Source organism: Ranitomeya variabilis, chromosome 2 (genome assembly GCF_051348905.1).
Source record: "Ranitomeya variabilis isolate aRanVar5 chromosome 2, aRanVar5.hap1, whole genome shotgun sequence".
Lineage (NCBI taxonomy): Eukaryota > Metazoa > Chordata > Amphibia > Anura > Dendrobatidae > Ranitomeya > Ranitomeya variabilis.
This window is the reverse complement of record NC_135233.1, coordinates 840,976,599-840,998,194: the sequence shown is the minus strand read 5'-3', so window position 1 is coordinate 840,998,194 and position 21,596 is coordinate 840,976,599. Positions and strand designations below refer to the sequence as shown.

General features: G+C 42.6%; 1 protein-coding gene across 2 annotated transcripts in view; it reads left to right on the top strand.

Annotated features, from left to right (window-relative positions):
* Positions 1-21,074, top strand: part of LOC143809960 (matrix metalloproteinase-23-like) — a 33,443-nt gene extending 12,369 nt beyond the window's left edge. For both annotated transcript variants that reach the window (XM_077292908.1, XM_077292907.1), the window contains exons 4-8: positions 5,261-5,428; positions 6,982-7,146; positions 15,772-15,867; positions 15,951-16,071; positions 20,289-21,074. In XM_077292908.1, coding sequence (XP_077149023.1) covers positions 5,261-5,428; positions 6,982-7,146; positions 15,772-15,867; positions 15,951-16,071; positions 20,289-20,460 — 722 coding nt within the window. In that variant the 3' untranslated portion in view covers positions 20,461-21,074. The remainder of the gene's footprint in view (positions 1-5,260; positions 5,429-6,981; positions 7,147-15,771; positions 15,868-15,950; positions 16,072-20,288) is intronic.
* The last annotated feature ends 522 nt before the right edge of the window (positions 21,075-21,596 follow it).

The following is a 21,596-nucleotide window of genomic DNA, read 5'->3' as shown; positions in this document are numbered from 1 at the left end:
TTTGACAGCGGCATTTAACTGGTTAATAGCTGCGGGTGGATCACGATTCCACCCGTGGCTATTGCGGCACATGTCAGCTGTTCAAAACAACTGACATGTCCCCGGAAAGAGGTGGGCTCAGCGCCGGAGCCCACATCAAAGGGAGGGAGTCTGACATCAGCGTAAATGTACGCCTGATGTCGGAAAGGGGTTAAATATGAAACACAGAATAAAATACATATATACAATTTAAGAAGTACAATAGGCTTCATGAATTAAAACCGTTTGAAGAATCTGATTATTATGGCCATTTTTTGCTATTGTCTGGGTCGGCCTCCACTGAACGGGGCATAAGGGCCCCTTTCCACTTGCGAGGAAAACGGACGAGTGCAATCCGATAAAAAATCGGATTGCACTCGGACCGATATTATTCAATAGGTGTCTTTTCATTTGCAATTTTTTTCACAGCCGAAATCGGACTGAGAAAAATCTGGGTCGGCTGAGAAAAAAATCGCAGCATGCTGCGTATTGCTGCGATTCTCGGACGAGACTCGCCAATGCAAGTCAATGGGTGCGAGAAAAAAATCGCACAGCACTCGCACCATGCGAGTTCTGTCCGATTTTTACGCACCGGTGTCCTTTGAAAAGCCGGTAATTCAGCGCGGTGTACAGTAAAATCACACTGACAGGTTAGAATAGAGTGGATATACAGGTCCTTCTCAAAAAATTAGCATATAGTGTTAAATTTCATTATTTACCATAATGTAATGATTACAATTAAACTTTCATATATTATAGATTCATTATCCACCAACTGAAATTTGTCAGGTCTTTTATTGTTTTAATACTGATGATTTTGGCATACAACTCCTGATAACCCAAAAAACCTGTCTCAATAAATTAGCATATTTCACCCGGCCAATCAAATAAAAGTGTTTTTTAATAACAAACAAAAAAACCATCAAATAATAATGTTCAGTTATGCACTCAATACTTGGTCGGGAATCCTTTGGCAGAAATGACTGCTTCAATGCGGCGTGGCATGGAGGCAATCAGCCTGTGACACTGCTGAGATGTTATGGAGGCCCAGGATGCTTCAATAGCGGCCTTAAGCTCATCCAGAGTGTTGGGTCTTGCGTCTCTCAACTTTCTCTTCACAATATCCCACAGATTCTCTATGGGGTTCAGGTCAGGAGAGTTGGCAGGCCAATTGAGCACAGTAATACCATGGTCAGTAAACCATTTACCAGTGGTTTTGGCACTGTGAGCAGGTGCCAGGTCGTGCTGAAAAATGAAATCTTCATCTCCATAAAGCATTTCAGCCGATGGAAGCATGAAGTGCTCCAAAATCTCCTGATAGCTAGCTGCATTGACCCTGCCCTTGATGAAACACAGTGGACCAACACCAGCAGCTGACATGGCACCCCACACCATCACTGACTGTGGGTACTTGACACTGGACTTCAGGCATTTTGGCATTTCCTTCTCCCCAGTCTTCCTCCAGACTCTGGCACCTTGATTTCCGAATGACATGCAAAATTTGCTTTCATCAGAAAAAAGTACTTGGGACCACTTAGCAACAGTCCAGTGCTGCTTCTCTGTAGCCCAGGTCAGGCGCTTCTGCCGCTGTTTATGGTTCAAAAGTGGCTTTACCTGGGGAATGCGGCACCTGTAGCCCATTTCCTGCACACGCCTGTGCACGGTGGCTCTGGATGTTTCCACACCAGACTCAGTCCACAATCTTCCTCAGGGTCCGGTCACCTCTTCTCGTTGTACAGCGTTTTCTGCCACATTGTTTCCTTCCAACAGACTTACCATTGAGGTGCCTTGATACAGCACTCTGGGAACAGCCTATTTGTTGAGAAATTTCTTTCTGGGTCTTACCCTCTTGCTTGAGGGTGTCAATGATGGCCTTCTTGACATCTGTCAGGTCGCTAGTCTTACCCATGATGGGGGTTTTGAGTAATGAACCAGGCAGGGAGTTTTTAAAAGCCTCAGGTATCTTTTGCATGTGTTTAGAGTTAATTAGTTGATTCATAAGATTAGGGTAATAGGTCGTTTAGAGAACCTTTTCTTGATATGCTAATTTATTGAGACAGGTTTTTTGGGTTATCAGGAGTTGTATGCCAAAATCATCAGTATTAAAACAATAAAAGACCTGACAAATTTCAGTTGGTGGATAATGAATCTATAATATATGAAAGTTTAATTGTAATCATTACATTATGGTAAATAATGAAATTTAACACTATATGCTAATTTTTTGAGAAGGACCTGTATACACATAGAATGTGTATATATACATATATATATATATATATATATATATATATATATATATATATATATATATATTTTTTTTTTTTTTTTAATGCAGCGCTAGATAGCATAAAAGCCACTAATTCAATTGCCGGCTTTTGCTCTCTCCTTCCCAAACCCGACAGGATATGAGACATGGTTTACATACAGTAAACCATCTCATATCCCTTGTTTTTTTGCATATTCCACCATTTGCATTATTAATCTGGCTTAATGTCACCTTACAATAGCAAGGTGACATTAACCCTTCATTACCCCATATCCCACCGCTACAGGGAGTGGGAAGAGAGTGGCCAAGTGCCAGAATAGGTGCATCTTCCAGATGTGCCTTTTCTGGGGTGGCTGGGGGCAGATGTTTTTAGCCAGGGGGGGCCAATAACCCTTAACCCTCTCTAGGCTATTAATATCTGCCCTCGGTCACTGGCTTTACCACTCTGGCGGAGAAAATTGCGCGGGAGCCCACACCAATTTTTTACGCGATTTAACCCTTTATTTTACAAGCTACAGCGCCCAAATTTTGCACATACACACTACTAACATTAGTAGTGTGGAATATGCAAAAAAAAAAGGGATATGAGATGGTTTACTGTATGTAATCATGTCTCATATCCTGTCGGGTTTGGGAAGGAGAAATGAGAAGCCGGCAATTTAATTAGCGGCTTTTATGCTATCTAGCGCTGCATTAAATATAAATATACATATATAGGTGTCTCACTGACATATATATATATATATATATATATATATATATATATATATATATATATATATATATATATATATATATATATATATACCTATTCTATGTGTATATATCTACTCTATTCTAACCTGTCAGTGTGATTTTACTGTACACAGCACTGATTTGCCGGCTTTTCAAAGGACACCGGTGCATACAAATCGGACAGTAATACGGATGTCATACGGATGATGCGATTAAAAATCGCATTGCACTCGCATGACACTCGCATGACAATCGCATACGTTACATCCGTTTTTTCGGTCCAGATTACGGACCGTTTTTTCTCTCGCAAGTGGAAAGGGACCCTAATGGTGGCCAATGGTCACGGTGGTCTCACTAGCCGAAGGGCCGTCCTCAGCAGAATAAAAAGGGAGCAGCCCGTCTCAATAAGCAATGTCCAGACCTCGGGTGCAACAGGAAAAAAACCCTCACTTTTACTGGAGGCGTTGATAATAATGATGATGCTGATGATTACAGCTCTCCAAAGTTATTCAGTACACTGAGCCAACAGCCCCTCATGGTGTGATGAACCCCGCTCTTTTCCGGCAATGTGTAGTAGCTCTCCTCACTCCCGCTGCATACAGCACTATACGTGCACTAAAACTTCTCCTCTCAGCCTGGACCTTGGCATCCACGACACCTCAAGCTCACAGGAAAGTAAGCTGACAACTAAGGATCATATCAAGACACCCCTCTTCTGATCCCTAAGGCTGCTTTCACACTAGCGTCGGTACGGGGCCGTCGCGCTGCGTCGGCCCGACGTACCGACGCATACTGTGAAAAAAATGCCCGACGTGGGCAGCGGAAGCAGTCTTACGACGCTTCCACTGCCCCATTGTAAGGTCTGGGGAGGAGGGGGCGGAGTTTCGGCCGCGCATGCGCGGTCGAAAATGGCGGACACGACGTGCAAAAAAACCTTTACATGTAGCTTTTTTTGTGCCGACGGTCCGCCATAACACAATGCGTCGCTAATAAAAGTCTATGGAAAAAAAACGCATCCTGCGGGCAACTTTGCAGGATGCGTTTTTTCTCCACAACGACGCATTGCGACGTACAGTGCCCGACGCTAGTGTGAAAGTAGCCTAACTGGCATTGTCTGGCAGTTTGGCACTTCTTGAACCGTGCACAACACTATGTTCCACACTGCTGCACAAATTTCACTGGAGTCCCAACAGCGACTACAGCGAAGGCACTGGCTGCCCTCCTTGATCTCCAGCAGCACTCTATCCCAGGGTTGCTTCTTTTGGGCTTAGTAGTTCTCCTGTAGAGGTTTGTACTCACCAGACTTCACAATGGCACTTAAACTTTTACATCTGTGTGTGTTAAAATGGCTGATGAGCTTCTCACACTATCAAAGTTTATAGACATTTGTGACGCCTGTCTTTGCAGGGCGCCACACTAGTTTGTATGCTTGAGGTAGGGGAAGGCTATGTATAGCCAGAGCCTCAGACACTTTAGGTTGTGTGGGTCATGTGATAAGTGTTCTGACAGGTCTAGTGACAGGTGCTCTCGTTGACATTTGCAGATGAAAAGTGGCAGAGAGAGCACAATAGTGCTTTACATAACAAGAGATAACATGTAATAAGGGAGGACGCTATACATTATTATTATTAATATGTAATAAGGGATGCAGTGTGTGATAAGGGATAGCACTATCTATAATGAAACATACATACATAACGAGAAAATACTATGTGAAAAGTAATAGCGCTATACATAATTAGGACACTAATAAGAGACATTATATTTAACAAGAGAGGACACAGTGTAATGGGGTTGGTGCTATATACTGTATAAGAGGAGACACTATGTAAAATTTTTATGTTAAAAAAAAGTCATGTATCCTCCTGATGATCTCCTGCAGCACTGCTTTCCTCAACGGTATTGATATCTCCTGGCTGGATACTTGCTGAAGCAGGTGGCATAATGATGTTATCATGCCACTTGAGTCATATAGAAAGTGCCCATCTAGAAGCCAAGAGTGGAAGCGTTGCTATTTTCTATTGGTAGCAGAGCTGCAGAAATATTCACTTCCCAGGAATGCACTCTGTCAATGGAGTTGCAAAAGAAAATAGTGAGGGCAACCTGTCTAAGGACTTCGTTGGAGACTCCAAGTAGTCAAGATTGCCCTCATTATAATCTGCCCCTGTCTCGAGGCCCAATAAAATCTCAATACCTAAATGTCTACACTTTTTTTTAATGTATCTTTCCATTTTCCAGGATTTTACTCCTTTAATCACAGTGACTGTTGGGGATCCCCATTGCACCCCTGCTTTGATGGTCTGAATGGAGAACTGGCTCATGCTTTTCTGCCACCTAGAGGAGAGATTCACTTTGATAATCATGAGTTCTGGATACTTGGACCTTCACGCTTCAGCTGGAAGCAGGGTAATTTCTCTTTGATTACAAAGGTAAAGCTAATGTGCCCCAAGCTGTATTGGAATTATGTCTCAAAAGTTTGTAGGAGCCCAAAGCATTATCTACTATTAATAAATACACAAAAAATCTAGATTTGGGAACTAGTGTGTAACGTTATGAAGACCTCAGTACAGTAGCCTGTATTCTGTGCAGAATTGTTAATCAAGTAAGCATTTTGACCATATTATCCTTTTATGTAGATTTCCCACCTCCAAGCTGTATAATCTTGAGTGCTTATTGGATGAAGCAGATCAGGTGATGTGTATTTGTGTAATGAGGGAGGGTGAAGCCTAAAGATATCACCACCCTTTCTAACATAAGCATGCAGCACTCTTGAAATTGCTAAGATTTTGGCTATGATCATAGAACCATCAAAAGTAGAAAATATTGTCGCACAAAATGTGTTGAGAAAAAAAAAGATGCACATGGAAGCGACCAGGAACCCATTATCCTCCAGTGCTGTCATATTCCAGAACTACAACCTCCCTGGAGTGCCCAGATGTACAAGGTGTTCAGTGCTCAGAGACATGGCCACGATAAGGAAGGCTAAAACCTGACTATCACAGTACAAGACAGAGATGTTGGAACATCAAGACTGGGCCAAGAAATATCCGAGGATGACATTTTCAAAGGTTTTATGGACTGATGAAATTAAAGTGACTCTTGACGGACCGGGTGGATGGGCCTGTGGCTGGATCAGTAATGGGCACAGACCTCTACTTTGACTCGGACGTCTGCAAGATGGGGATGTGGTACTGCTATAGGCTGGTATTATTAAAGATATCTATCTTTAATACTTTTGGACTTTTTCAAAATGTTAATGGACTCAAAATGAACTCCCAAACTTATTGTTAGGTTTTAGAAGACACTTTCTTCAAGCACTGGTGCTGGAAAATGTCTGCATCTTTCAAGAATACCATGATTTTTTAATGCAGCACAATGTTCCATCACATGCATTGAAGTCTCCACTGCTTGGCAAGCCAGTAAAGGCCTTAAAAGATTAAAGAATAATGACCTGGCCCACTTCCACACCTGACCTAAACCCTATTGAGAACTTGTGGACCCTTCTTAAATGGGAGATTTACAGTAAAGGCAAACAGTGATCTCTCTGAGCAGTGAATGGGAGACTGTGGTTGGTGCTGCCCAAAAAGTTGATCGTCAACAGATTAAGAAACTGAAAAACTCCACAATTGGAAGGCTTAGGGCTAAGTTCACATTTGCGTTCGGGGGCTTTGCGGAGGGCTGCGTACTTCCTCCGTTAAGCTCCGCCTTCTTTCGCATACTTCTGCATGCTTCCTGCGTACCTATCTTTAACATTGGGTAAGCAGGACATGCGGATATATGCAGATACGTTGTTTTGACGTGCCCGCCGTCAACACAAGACGCAACTTGGTATGCAACGACAGAACATTCAACACAGAGGTTATATTAGTGAGCTCTTCAGTTTCCTCATTTGATAATTTCTTCTTTATCTTCCACTATCATTATGATTTCTTCTTACCCTTTTCTTCACTACTTAACAGGCGTGTGGTATAATGATCTGGTCCAGGTGGCAGCTCATGAGATTGGTCATGCACTTGGCTTATGGCACTCTGGTGATATCTTTGCACTGATGCATCCTAATGCTACATATACACGGACTCGCCGCTTGGCGCGAGATGATATTCTCGCAATACAGCATCTCTATGGCAAGTATCTATGTTACTTACAATTAGTACCGGCCAATCTTTTCAAGTCTTTTTGCATGCTAGCTAGATGTGGATCCATGACTGTCAATCAAATTAAAGGAGAGATACAGCCATAAAAACCACAGAAGAAAAAACCCCATTGCATATTTAATATGCCAAAAGTGGGGATACTAAGTAGTATCAACCCACATTCACAATATTTTATTGACTCCGTAATGTAACTATATAAATAGGAGAAAAACTGGAGTAACCAATAAATAAGTAAGAAAGTACAAAATGTATTTTAAAAAATCAAAGAAAAACACATATAACACAGGCCAACAAAAAACAACTTTTTTTATGTTTCTTTGATGAAAATAGGCAAATATTACTAATTTTGGGTCGAGAAACTCAAATATACCCACAGAATTGTTTAATTAGCTCTCGTTTTTTAGATACACGCCATGGATGTATGTGCTGTAGGTAGCGAGAAGCATTCATTACAAGAGTATAAATTGCACACAAATGTCATGTTCAAACTTGAAATATTGTTTAAAATATGATTAAAATAGCAAGAACACAATACATTAACTGAACACAACAGTTCAGACAAGACCTATTCACGAGAACGCTTTCTTTTTGCTTGTCTATTGAAGTTTTCTTCTGGTACATCTCTGATTAATGTCCAACAGTAGTCTGCAAGCATGGAAGCATTCCACTTGCCCTGATATCTTTGTTCCATATTTAAAATATCTTGGTGGAATCGCTCACCATGCTCATCGCTTACTGCACCACAATTGTCCGGGAAGAAATCCAGATGAGAGTCCAGAAAGTGTATTTTTAATGACATGTTGCAGCCTAATTTATGATACTTCGTAAGAAGGTTATTCACAATATCAACATAGTTATCAACTCGTCTGTTTCCCAAGAAGCCACGTACAACATCTCTGAAGGCTTGCCATGCCGCCTTCTCATTGCCTTGTAGGATCTCGTCAAAATTTCCATCCCTAAGTAGGTCACGAATTTGAGGACCAATGAAGACACCTTCTTTCACTTTAGCATCACTGAGTTGTGGAAACTTCCCTCTGAGGTACTTAAAAGCATTTCCTTCTTGGTTCATTCCCTTAACAAAATTTTTCATAAGACCAAGTTTAATGTGTAGCGCCGGCAGAATGATTTTACCATACCTCCCAACTTTTGAAGATGGGAAAGAGGGACAAAGTTTGCGGCGCGCTTTGCGCGCCGCGGCAAATTTTAGGCCACGCCTCTGACCACACCCATTCATAATTAGTCACACCCATATCCACATCCCAACCACACCCATTTAGCACTGCCGATCAGTTTCATATACAATAATTATAAACAAAAAAATATGGCCACACAGTGCCCCATACTGTATAATGGCCACACATGATGCTCCATACTGTACGATGACCACACATGACGCTCCATAATATATAATGACCACACATGACGCTCCATAATATATAATGAACACACATGACGCTCCATACTGTATAATGAACACACATGATGCTCCATACTGTATGACCGCACATGATGCTCCATAGTGTATAATGACCGCACATGATGCTCCAGACTGTATAATGACCGCACATGATGCTCCATACTGTATAATGACCGCACATGATGCTCCATACTGTATAATGACCGCACATGATGCTCCATACTGTATGACCGCAAATGATGCTCCATACTGTATAATGACCGCACATGATGCTCCAGACTGTATAATGACCGCACATGATGCTCCAGACTGTATAATGACCGCACATGATGCTCCAGACTGTATAATGACCGCACATGATGCTCCAGACTGTATAATGACCGCACATGATGCTCCATACTGTATGACCGCAAATGATGCTCCATACTGTATAATGACCGCACATGATGCTCCAGACTGTATAATGACCGCACATGATGCTCCAGACTGTATAATGACCGCACATGATGCTCCAGACTGTATAATGACCGCACATGATGCTCCAGACTGTATAATGACCGCACATGATGCTCCAGACTGTATAATGACCGCACATGATGCTCCATACTGTATGACCGCAAATGATGCTCCAGACTGTATAATGACCGCACATGATGCTCCAGACTGTATAATGACCGCACATGATGCTCCAGACTGTATAATGACCGCACATGATGCTCCAGACTGTATAATGACCGCACATGATGCTCCAGACTGTATAATGACCGCACATGATGCTCCAGACTGTATAATGACCGCACATGATGCTCCAGACTGTATAATGACCGCACATGATGCTCCATACTGTATAATGGCCGCACATGATGCTCCATACTGTATAATGGCCGCACATGATGCTCCATACTGTATAATGACCGCACATGATGCTCCATACTGTATAATGGCCACACATGATGCTCCATACTGTATAATGACCGCACATGATGCTCCATACTGTATAATGACCGCACATGATGCTCCATACTGTCTAATGGCCGCACATGATGCTCCATACTGTCTAATGACCGCACATGATGCTCCATACTGTATAATGACCGCACATGATGCTCCATACTGTATAATGACCACACATGATGCTCCATACTGTATAATGACCGCACATGATGCTCCATACTGTATAATGGCCACACATGATGCTCCATACTGTATAATGACCGCACATGATGCTCCATACTGTATAATGACCGCACATGATGCTCCATACTGTATAATGGCCACACATGATGCTCCATACTGTATAATGGCCGCACATGATGCTCCATACTGTCTAATGACCGCACATGATGCTCCATACTGTATAATGGCCGCACATGATGCTCCATACTGTATAATGACCGCACATGATGCTCCATACTGTATAATGACCGCACATGATGCTCCATACTGTATAATGGCCGCACATGATGCTCCATACTGTCTAATGACCGCACATGATGCTCCATACTGTATAATGACCGCACATGATGCTCCATATTGTATAATGACCACACATGATGCTCCATACTGTATAATGACATACAGGCACGCAGCTCACACACAGGCACGCAGCTCACACGCACGCAGCTCACACACGCACGCAGCTCACACACGCACGCAGCTCACAAACACATGCAGCTTTGACACAAATGCATCACACACGCAGCCATCACACACACACGCAGCCATCACACACACACACGCAGCCATCACACACACACACACGCAGCCATCACACACACACACACGCAGCCATCACACACACACGCAGCCATCACACACACACGCAGACATCACACACACACACGCAGCCATCACACACACACACACACGCAGCCATCACACACACACACACACGCAGCCATCACACACACACACACACGCAGCCATCACACACACACACACACACAGCCATCACACACACACACGCAGCCATCACACACACGCAGCCATCACACACACACAGCCATCACACACACACAGCCATCACACACACACACACAGCCATCACACACACGCAGCCATCACACACACACACACGCAGCCATCACACACACACGCAGCCATCACACACACACGCAGCCATCACACACACACGCAGCCATCACACACACACGCAGCCATCACACACACACAGCCATCACACACACACAGCCATCACACACACACAGCCATCACACACACACAGCCATCACACACACACAGCCATCACACACACACAGCCATCACACACACACAGCCATCACACACACACAGCCATCACACACACACACGCAGCCATCACACACACACACACGCAGCCATCACACACACACACGCAGCCATCACACACACACACACGCAGCCATCACACACACACACGCAGCCATCACACACACACACACGCAGCCATCACACACACACAGCCATCACACACACACACACGCAGCCATCACACACACACACACGCAGCCATCGCACACACACACACGCAGCCATCACACACACACAGCCATCACACACACACACCCAGCCATCACACACACACACACGCAGCCATCACACACATCACACACACACAATCTCCTCTGTGATGCAGGGGCGGCTGATGTCCATGTGCAGCTCTCTGCTGAAGTCTTCAGTCTCCTGCTCACAGCTCTGCACTATCCCGGCACCTCCCCCGTCTCTCCTTCTCTGCCGGGATAGCAGCTAAGAGCAGAAGCCGGAGCTCCGTGCACACACAGCCAGAGGTAGTGAATCGCTGACCTTTCTTCTTGATTGCTGCAGGCTCTCTCTCCTTCAGCGTGGCAGCGCCGCACAGGGGGCGGGAGGGGGGGGGGGTGTTGCGCGGGCGGTCAGGAGGCAGCTTTTATAAAAAAAAAAACAAAACAGGCTGGCTCTCTCTACGTCCCGGAAGTGGGCGGGGCTTCACCGGCGGCCGCAAATTCGGGATTTTAAATGCCCGAAGCGGGACAGCGGGACCCCGGTGCCAAAGCGGGACTGTCCCGCTGAAATCGGGACGGTTGGGAGGTATGATTTTACTGCGTTCAACAAGTGGACAGTGTTGAACATTCTTAATTCCAGGACACATTTTGTCCCTTGTAGGCCACACTTTTATATTGTAGTGAGAAGATCTAGCACGGCTGTCCCACTCACATAGGAAACAGCAATATTTTGTGTATCCCAACTGCATGCCTAACAATATTGCAACCACTTTCAAGTCTGCACAGATCTGCCATTGGTGGTCACTGTATTTTATTGCGTCCAGAAGCAGTTTCATATTGTTGTAGGTTTCTTTCATGCAAACAGCATGGCCTACAGGAACGGAAGGAAGAACATTTCCATTGTGCAATAGTACAGCTTTTAAACTAACCTTTGAACCGTCGATGAAAAGTCTCCAATCTAGTGGGTTGTACTGAACATTCATAGCGGACATTAAACCATCAACACTGGTGCAGAAAACGAGATTGTCTTGCTTTTTAAAATAAACATGTAAATCTCTTTGTCGATGCCTATAGGCAGTCACTTTAACATTGTACAGTAGAAAGTTCCATTGTTTTAATCTTGAAGCCAGAAGCTCTGCCTTTTCTTTCGACAGGTCCAGGTCGCGTATCAGATCATTGAGTTCACCCTGAGAAAGCAAATGTGGTTCATTTGATGCAGACTGTGAATCATATTCAAGATCTTGTGATGAACTTCCGGGCGATTCTTCCTCCTGATCTGATTCCAGTACATATTCCTTTGGAGGGCGAGGAACGGGAAGATCTTTCCCATGTGGGACTGGTCTTATAGCCGAGGGGATGTTAGGGTACTCAATAGTCCCCTTCTTTTTTCTTGACATGCCATGCTGAAGAGGAGCAACCATGCAGAAATAGCAGTCGTCTACATGATTTCTTGGCTCCCTCCAAATCATTGGCACACCAAAACGCATAGAACGTCCTTTATTCTTCAACCATGCAACCAGATTTACTGAACAACTATTGCAGCAAATGTGTGGAGCCCAGGGCTTCTCCTGATCACCAACCTTTACACCAAAGTAATGATGGTAAGCAGTCTTCACAAGTGGAGTAATTGGTCTTCTTTGGTTGGCAAATGTCACATAACCACACACGTAACAAAAATTGTTAACAATATTTGCACATTTACGAGGCATTTTCAAAGTGTAAATTCTCTCCACAAAATTACTGCAACAAGAGAAAGAGACTTCAATTAGTACAAACTATGCAGACACAATGAATAAAATGGCTGACATTGGTTCAACAGGTCTGTAATCAGGTTTACCAATACACATTTGTTGAAAATTCAAAATTTCCCTATTTTCCTGCATAATAATCTTAACCCCTTCCCGACATGTGACGGTATAGTATGTCACATGTCGGGACCCCCGCTTTGATGTGCGCTCCGGCGGTGAGCGCACATCAAAGTCGCGACATGTCAGCTGTTTTTTACAGCTGACATGTGCGCGCAATAGCGGCGGGTGAAATCGCGATCACCCGCCGCTATTAACTAGTTAAATGCCGCTGTCAAACACAGACAGCGGCATTTAACTACCGCATCCGGCCGTGCGGCCGGATATGAGCGCATCGCCGACCCCCGTCACATGATCGGGGGTCGGCGATGCATCAGGAAGGTAACCATAGAGGTCCTGGAGACCTCTATGGTTACTGATTGCCGGTGGCTGTGAGCGCCCCCCTGTGGTCGGCGCTCACAGCACACCTGCAATTCTGCTGTGTAACAGCGATCTTATGATCGCTGCTGCATAGCAGAGCCGATCGGGCTGTGCCTGCTTCTAGCCTCCCATGGAGGCTATAGAAGCATGGCAAAAGTAAAAAAAAAAAGTTTTTAAAAATGTGAAAAAAATAAAAAAAACATAAAAGTTTAAATCACCCCCCTTTCGCCCCAATCAAAATAAATAAATTAAAAAAAAACCCAACCTACACATATTTGGTATCGCCGCGTTCAGAATCGCCCGATCTAGCAATAAAAAAAAAGCATTAACCTTATCGCAAAACGGCGTAACGAGAAAAAAAATCGGAACGCCAGAATTACGTTTTTTTGGTCGCCACGACATTGCATTAAAATGCAATAACGGGCGATCAAAAGAACGTATCTGCACCAAAATGCTATCATTAAAAACGCCAGCTCGGCACGCAAAAAATAAACCCTCACGCGACCCCAGATCACGAAAAATGGAGACGCTACGGGTATCGGAAAATGGCGCAATTTTGTTTTGTTTTGTTTTTTGCAAAGTTTGGAATTTTTTTTCACCACTTAGGTGAAAAATAACCTAGCCATGTTAGGTGTCTATGAACTCGTAATGACCTGGAGAATCATAATGGCAGGTCAGTTTTAGCATTTAGTGAACCTAGCAAAATAGGCAAGCAAAAAACAAGTGTGGGATTGCACTTTTTTTGCAATTTCACTGCACTTGGAATTTTTTTCCCGTTTTCTAGTACACGACATGGTAAAACCAATGATGTCGTTCAAAAGTACAACTCGTCCCGCAAAAAATAAGCCCTCACATGGCCAAATTGACGGAAAAATAAAAAAGTTATGGCTCTGGGAAGGAGGGGAGCGAAAAACGAAAACGGAAAAACGGAAAAAGCTCCGGGGGTGAAGGGATGACATGTATCTCAGCAACAAGAGCTAATAATGATTTTTAAGTAACATATTCGTTTTTAGGATGCTAAAATTATTACAAACCAGCTATTTTCATTTCAGACACATTTTCACTGTTGGCCAGTGTAATAAAATTGTCAATCGGGACAAGGACACGGAAGTACATACAGTAGTGAGGTGCACATGGGAGTTCAGAGGTAGTACATCTATCTGATTTACATTTAAATGCTTGTCCATGTGCTAGGTAAAGGTACCGTCACATTAAGCGACGCTGCAGCGATATCGACAACGATGCCGATCGCTGCAACGTCACTGTGTGGTCGCTGGAGAGCTGTCACACAGACAGCTCTCCAGCGACCAACGATGCCGAAGTCCCCGGGTAACCAGGGTAAACATCGGGTTACTAAGCGCAGGGCCGCGCTTAGTAACCCGATGTTTACCCTGGTTACCAGTGTAAATGTAAAAAAACAAACAGTACATACTTACATTCGCGTCCCCCGGCGTCCGCTTCCCTGCACTGTGTAAGCACCGGCAGTAGCAGGGCACAGCGGTGACGTCACCGCTGTGCTCTGCTTTCCGGCCGGCACTGACACATTCAGTGCAGGAAGCTCTGAGCAGCAGCGCGGACGCCGGGGGACGTGACAGACATCAGAGAGTGAGTATGTAGTGTTTTTTTTTTTACTTTTACAATGGTAACCAGGGTAAATATCGGGTTACTAAGTGCGGCCCTGCGCTTAGTAACCCGATATTTACCCTGGTTACCATTGTAAAACATTGCTGGCATCGTTGCTTTTGCTGTCAAACACGACGATACACGCCGATCTGACGACCAAATAAAGTTCTGGACTTTCAGCAACGACCAGCGATATCACAGCGGGATCCAGATCGCTGCTGCGTGTCAAACACAACGATATCGCTATCCAGGACGCTGCAACGTCACGGATCGCTATCGTTATCTTTGCAAAGTCGTTTAGTGTGAAGCTGGAGATCCGCTGGTAAGTTTTGCCCTTAATTTATGATACAGTCCCTTTACTCTGTGGATCTCCAGCTGGGCTTGATCTATGTTGATTTACTCTGACCTTTTTTTTTTTTTTGCCGTACTTTTGGCTTTAAACCTTGCTATAGAGCTCCCGCTGCTTCTGTGGATCCCCGCATTGTTATACAATACTTGAGCTTTATTTATTGTGCCTTATTTTTGGCTCTACTTACCTAGCACATGGACAAGCATTCAAATGTAAATCAGATAGATGTACTACCTCTGAACACCCATGTGCACCTCACTACTGTATGTACTTCCGTGTCCTTGTCCTGATTGACAATTTTATTATATGTGTTTTTCTTTGATTTTTTGAAATAAATTTTGTACTTTCTTACTTATTTATTGGTTACTCCAGTTTTTCTCCTATTTATATAGCCATAAAAGCCATTAGTTTTCCAGAAAATATGAATAATTGAAAGGTTAATTTATGCAGGCATGAACTTAGCTAAGATATACAGTATATTAGAAAAATGGGATTGTAATAATTGTAATAATACTTTATCAGGCTGTCCAGCTTCTAGATCCAGCTGTGAGGCACTGAAAGAACAGCAAAGCTGTGGGTTGCAGAGTCCATGTTACCAAAAGTGTAATAGCTGTAAGGGTAAGACAATAATCTGATCTCACACATGCCACTGTCATCTACGTATCAGTTTACATCATGATTATCATTTTCTATTCATTAAGAGATATCTGAAAAAGAACCCAAATCGCACAAAGTCAAGGTGAAGACATTTTATGCCTCCAAGGGTCAGATGGTCACCCTAAACTGTACCCATAATGCATCACCAATGCGTCGGAGAATCAGGTAAGATATACTGTACTTGACACACATGATAAAATATTCCAGAAGGAAACCTAAGGAACATAAAAGAAGGAAACATAAGGATCAAAACATACAAAGTCTTGTCTTAATTTAAGATAAATTATCAAAAATAAAAAGTGCTTAACTTCACCCTTCCACAATCCTTGGTCTTAGAATTATCTTTCTTTTTTTACCTTTAGGTCATCTCAAAATTCCATTAAATGGGTATTTTCAAATTTGAAACCTATCCGCTATCGACAGGATAACTTTCTGATTGTTGGGAATATGACTGCCGTGGCCTCCAACGATCTTGAGAGCTGAAAAGCCCCGGCTGAATTGAGTGTCGGTCTATCATGCACACTGCCTCTCCATTACTTTTAATGCGAGTGCCAAAAATCATCTAAGCACAGCGCTCGACAATCTCTGGCGCTCCCATTGAGAGTGAAGGAATGGTACTGCCCATGATCAACCACTGTTTCATTCAACCAGTTCTCTTCAGAACCTCTGTTCACATCGACCCCAGCGATCAGAATAAGGGATAACTTTCATAGATAGGGGATAACTTTCAAACTCGATAATACCCCATTAAATATTTAGGAAACTTTTTTTTCCAGAGACCTTTTACATCAGTTAAACAATCCTCAACATCTCATACATTAAAATTGTCCAGTAATCATGGACAGAGGGATAATTTGCTTGGTTTGGAAGGTGCTTTATTTTTAAAATGAACATTCATTCAAGAATATTGTAACTTTTCCAACCTTAGCAGTTGAAATCCCATACTCATTTCTAAAAACGATGCTTAAAAAGGATCTTTCACCTTATATTTCATGTTGTACAGTACACACCATACTCGTGGCTTCAGTAGTTTTTTTTAAATTCCTCCTCTCCTTTGCTGAGATATTATTATCAAATATTTGGTACCCAATGCATTAACTTTAGTTAAGTACAAGTGAGTATTATTAGTTTTCACTGGGGGCGTGTACTTCAGCCTCCTGTATGATGCCGACCAATCATACATAGACATCAACATTGAAGATATCATCACAGGATCTGCCAGCTGGAGTGTGCAGCCTGACTAAGCGCTGAAGAAATATTACCCAGCACAGAAGTGTGGAGCTATTAACTCCAGGATAACTCCAGGACCTGTGCTCCTGTGATTCTGATGTTGTTGTTGTTATTATTATTTATTTATATAGCACCATTAATTCCATAGTGCTGTACATGAGACGGGGTTACATCAAAATACAAATATCACTTACAGTAAACAAAACTAACAATGACAGACTGGTACATAGGGGAGAAGACCCTGCCCTTGTGGGCTTACATTCTGCAGGTTATCACAGGTCCTTCTTCACTTCTATGTTGTTCCTTTCTTATGATTGGTCAGCGTCATACAGAAGGCAGAAGTTCCCGCCCCCAGAAAAAATTATTTAATAACATCCACTTGGACTTAGCTAAAGTTAACTCATTAGGTGCCAAATATTTGATTGCTAATATCTCTACAAGGTAAAATAAAAAAACAACAACACAGAAATGTTTTATTTTACTTTGCTGCAACTATCACATTATGACCAGTTCAACATGAAAAAATTGGTGAGAGGTTCTCTTTAAATAGTAACTAAACGTTGAACCTTTTTTTTCATGTTTGCACACAGTTTTATTGTCTGCAGATTGGTGGAGGTCTGGGTCCAGAGATCACTCAATAGAATAGTGCGCACTTCAGCAGACAGGAGCGCACAGCTCAGCAGACAGGAGCCACAGCTTCAATAGGGAGCATAGGCTTGGTTACTGTGGTATTAAGTGGTTCACAGGAATATTGATAGTATAACAAATGAATAGAAATGCCAATAGCATGCTTACTATCATTATAATTTATAATCCAAAATGTCTGTAAGAAGAACCTCCATATACCTGAATTACGATAATAAAGAAAAACGGAGTGCTGACTTCATCAAAATAATACAAATGTATTGGTTACATATAGAGGTTACATATAGATTTCCTTGTACTTACGGAGTTCGATCAATAGCGCATTTTACCCAAGCTTAATAATCCCTGGGTGACTACATTAATTATTCTTTCTTTACCTCCTGTTTTGTATTGTGTCATACCAAACCACTACAGGTGCTTCTCCCAAAATTAAAATATCATCAAAAGTTAATTTATTTCAGTTCTTCAATACAAAAAGTGAAACTCATATATTATATAGAGTAATCACAAACAGAGTGATCTATTTCAAGTGTTTATTTCTGTTAATGTTGATGATTATGGCTTACAGCCAAAGAAAACCCAAAAGCCATTATCTCAGTAAATTAGAATAATTAACATAAAAACCTGCAATGGCTTCCTCCTAAGCATTTAAAAAAGGTCCCTTAGTCTGTTTCAGTAGGCTCCACAATCATGGGGAAGGCTGCTGACTTGACAGATGTCCAGAAGGCAGTCATTAACACACTCCACAAGGAGGGTAAGCCACAAAAGGTCATTGCTAAAGAAGCTGGCTTTTCAGAGTGCTGTATCCAAGCATATTAATGGAAAGTTGAGAGGTAGGAAAAAGTGTGGTGGAAAAATGTGCACAAGCAACCGGGATAACTGCAGCCTTGAAAGGATTGTTAAGAAAAGGCCATTCAAAAATTTGGGGTAGAGTCACAAGGAGAGTACTGCTCCTGGAGTCATTGCTTCAAGAGCCACCACACACAGAAGTACCCGGGACATGGGCTACAAGTGTTGAATTCCTTGTGTCAAGTCACTCATGACCAATCAGCGCCAGAAGCGTCTTAGGTCCCTTTCACACATCAGTTTTTTTGCTGTCAGTCACAATCCTGTTGGCTCTACGGATCTGTCACAGATTGTGAAAAACTGATGCTACGGATCTGTTTTTTTTACGGATCCGACTAGGGGGGCTGGCTTAAAGATCCTAAAAAAAATCAGAGCATGTTCAGTTAAAAAAAAAAACGGAATCTGTTGCCAGATTCCGTCATTTGATGGTTCCGGAGCCCATAAGCTTCCATTCTAACAAACGACAGACGGCGACGGATCCGTCCCTGTCTGTTTTTTCTACGGAGACAAAAAACGTTACTTTGTCCATCATCTCCGGCCACCGGATCAACAATTTTCAATGGATCGGGCGAATGACGGATGAAACGTGAGGCCATCTGTCGCAATCCATCGCTAATACAAGTCTATGAGAAAAAACGGATCCGGCGACATCAGTTGCTGGATCCGTTTTTTTCAAAATTCGACGGATTGCGACTGATAGCAAAAAACTGATGTGTGAAAGGGGCCCTGCCTGAGCCAAGGAGAAAAAGAACTGGACTGTTGCTCAGGGGTCCAAGATGCTGTTTTCAGAATAAAGTAAGTTTTGCATTTCATTTGGAATCCAAGGTCCCAGAGTCTGGAGGATGAGTGGAGAGGCCACAATCCAAGCTGCTTGAGGTCTAGTGTGAAGTTTCCACAATCAGTGATTTGGGGAGCCATGTCATCTGCTGGTGTAGGTCTACTGTGTTTTATCAAGACCAAAGTCAGTGCAGCCGTCTATCAGGAAATTTTAGAGCACTTCATGATTCCCTCTGCACTTCATGCTTCCCTCTGTGAGGCTACTTTCACACATTAGGTTTTTGCCATCGGGCTTAATCCGGCGAATTTTGAAAAAAATGGATCCAGCAAAAGTTGGTGCCGGATCTGATTTTTCTCATAGACTTATATTACCGCCGGATTGTAACAGATGGCCTCACGTTTCATCCGTTTGCTGCCGGATCCGTCGAAAATGTGTTTTCCGGCGCCCGGAGAAAACGGACATAGTAATTTTTTTTTGTCCTTCAAAAAAACAGACTCTCTCTCTCTCCTCCTCGGACCAGCTAGTGCCCGGATATTAGCTAGTCGGATCCGGCAAAAAAAAGGATTCGTTGCATCAGTTTTTTACAATTTGCAATGGATCCGTTGTTTAAAAAGTAGCCGGATTCAGACTGACGGCGAAAACTTGATGTGTGAAAGTAGCCTTACTGTTGAAGTCTGGTAATATGGACTGGCAAAAAAAAAATGTGCCGCAGATTGCCCTATTTATTTTACTCCAACAAGGAGCTTAATAATCACTTTTTTTTAAAAATTACAACAGCCACAAAGAATATGATGTACAAATTACAAACACAATCGTGCAGACGTTTGATTATTTCTTACCATCTTCATGTCTGAAATGCCTTTTATCTTACTTTTTATTGTAGTTGGTACAAGGATGGTAGCCGTCTAAATTTGTCAGCTGCTGGAGTTGCCAAGAAGTCTTTACATAGTCTGACCATACAAGCACAAGTATTTACCCAAGGACGCTACACATGTGTAATTCGCCAGGGAATTCTAACCTTGGGGGGAAGGTCATGGAATCTCCGTGTCATCTAGCATTTACAAAATCTCACTGTAAAAATCCAAATGTTTTATTTTTTGTTTTCTGTTTTTGGTGATTTTGCAACCAAAACAGTTCTGACCTATCACGGCATTGACGCCACAAGACCCCTGAAGGTGTTCAGCATTAACATTTTCACCAATTTGTGTTCCAGTTGCTCTTCAATGGAATTGGATTATAATGGATAGACTTCCATACCACACATAGCAAAGAGTGGTACCTATGACCTTGCCGCCATTGCATCAGTCGTTCTTCCTTGGACTATTAGTACATATTAACCTTTTCTTCTTTTCTTTTTTTATAAACCATCTTTATTGAACAATAAACAGAGAGTACAAAAATTGTTCAAAAGCATTAGAAAAGATCCGAAAAATAGAATTTTACAGTACTTTTAAACATTAGACAGTGTATTATAACTATAACCAACTCCCCCCTCCCCCGGGCACACATCTGAATCTTCATAAAATAATATCAATCAAGCCTAACAGGAATTCTGCCATCCATTTGCTCTCTCATGTACCAGTCTGTAAATTGGAAGCAACCATGAATCGTCTGGCGTATAGATAATGTCTGGGTATTAATAAAAGAAGACCATGTAATTAAAAACCGTTCAGTGTATTTTTATTTATTCAGTATGGACTCTATCCAGTCCATCTTGAAGAGATAGGCTACCTTCCTATTAACTAAGCTCAAAGTGGGAGTACTACCCTGTGCCCATAAATGGAGAATACTTTTATGGGTGGCTGCCGCCCAGGCAAATAGAATACGGCGCTGCTGAACAGAAAGCCTCACCGATCTTGTGGGAGAATGTTGAATATGGCCCACTCCGGAGAAAGAGAGATAGACCAAAGGTATTAGTGAGATATTGCAAGAGTGTATCCCAGAGCTCCCGTATTTTTAGACAGTCCCAGAGACAATGAAAAATATAAACTGGAGAATGTAAGCATTTAGGGCAGGGAAAATCGGGGATATTTTAGATTTAATCTCTGGGGAGATATGTGGTCTATAGAATATAGTGAGTCATGTTTGTGTAACTATCATATGGTAACAGAGTTAATACATAATGTGGCTTTAAAGAGGTCTTTTACCTGAAAGTGGGTTAGTTCACATACCCACCTCCCTGGGCCCGGTG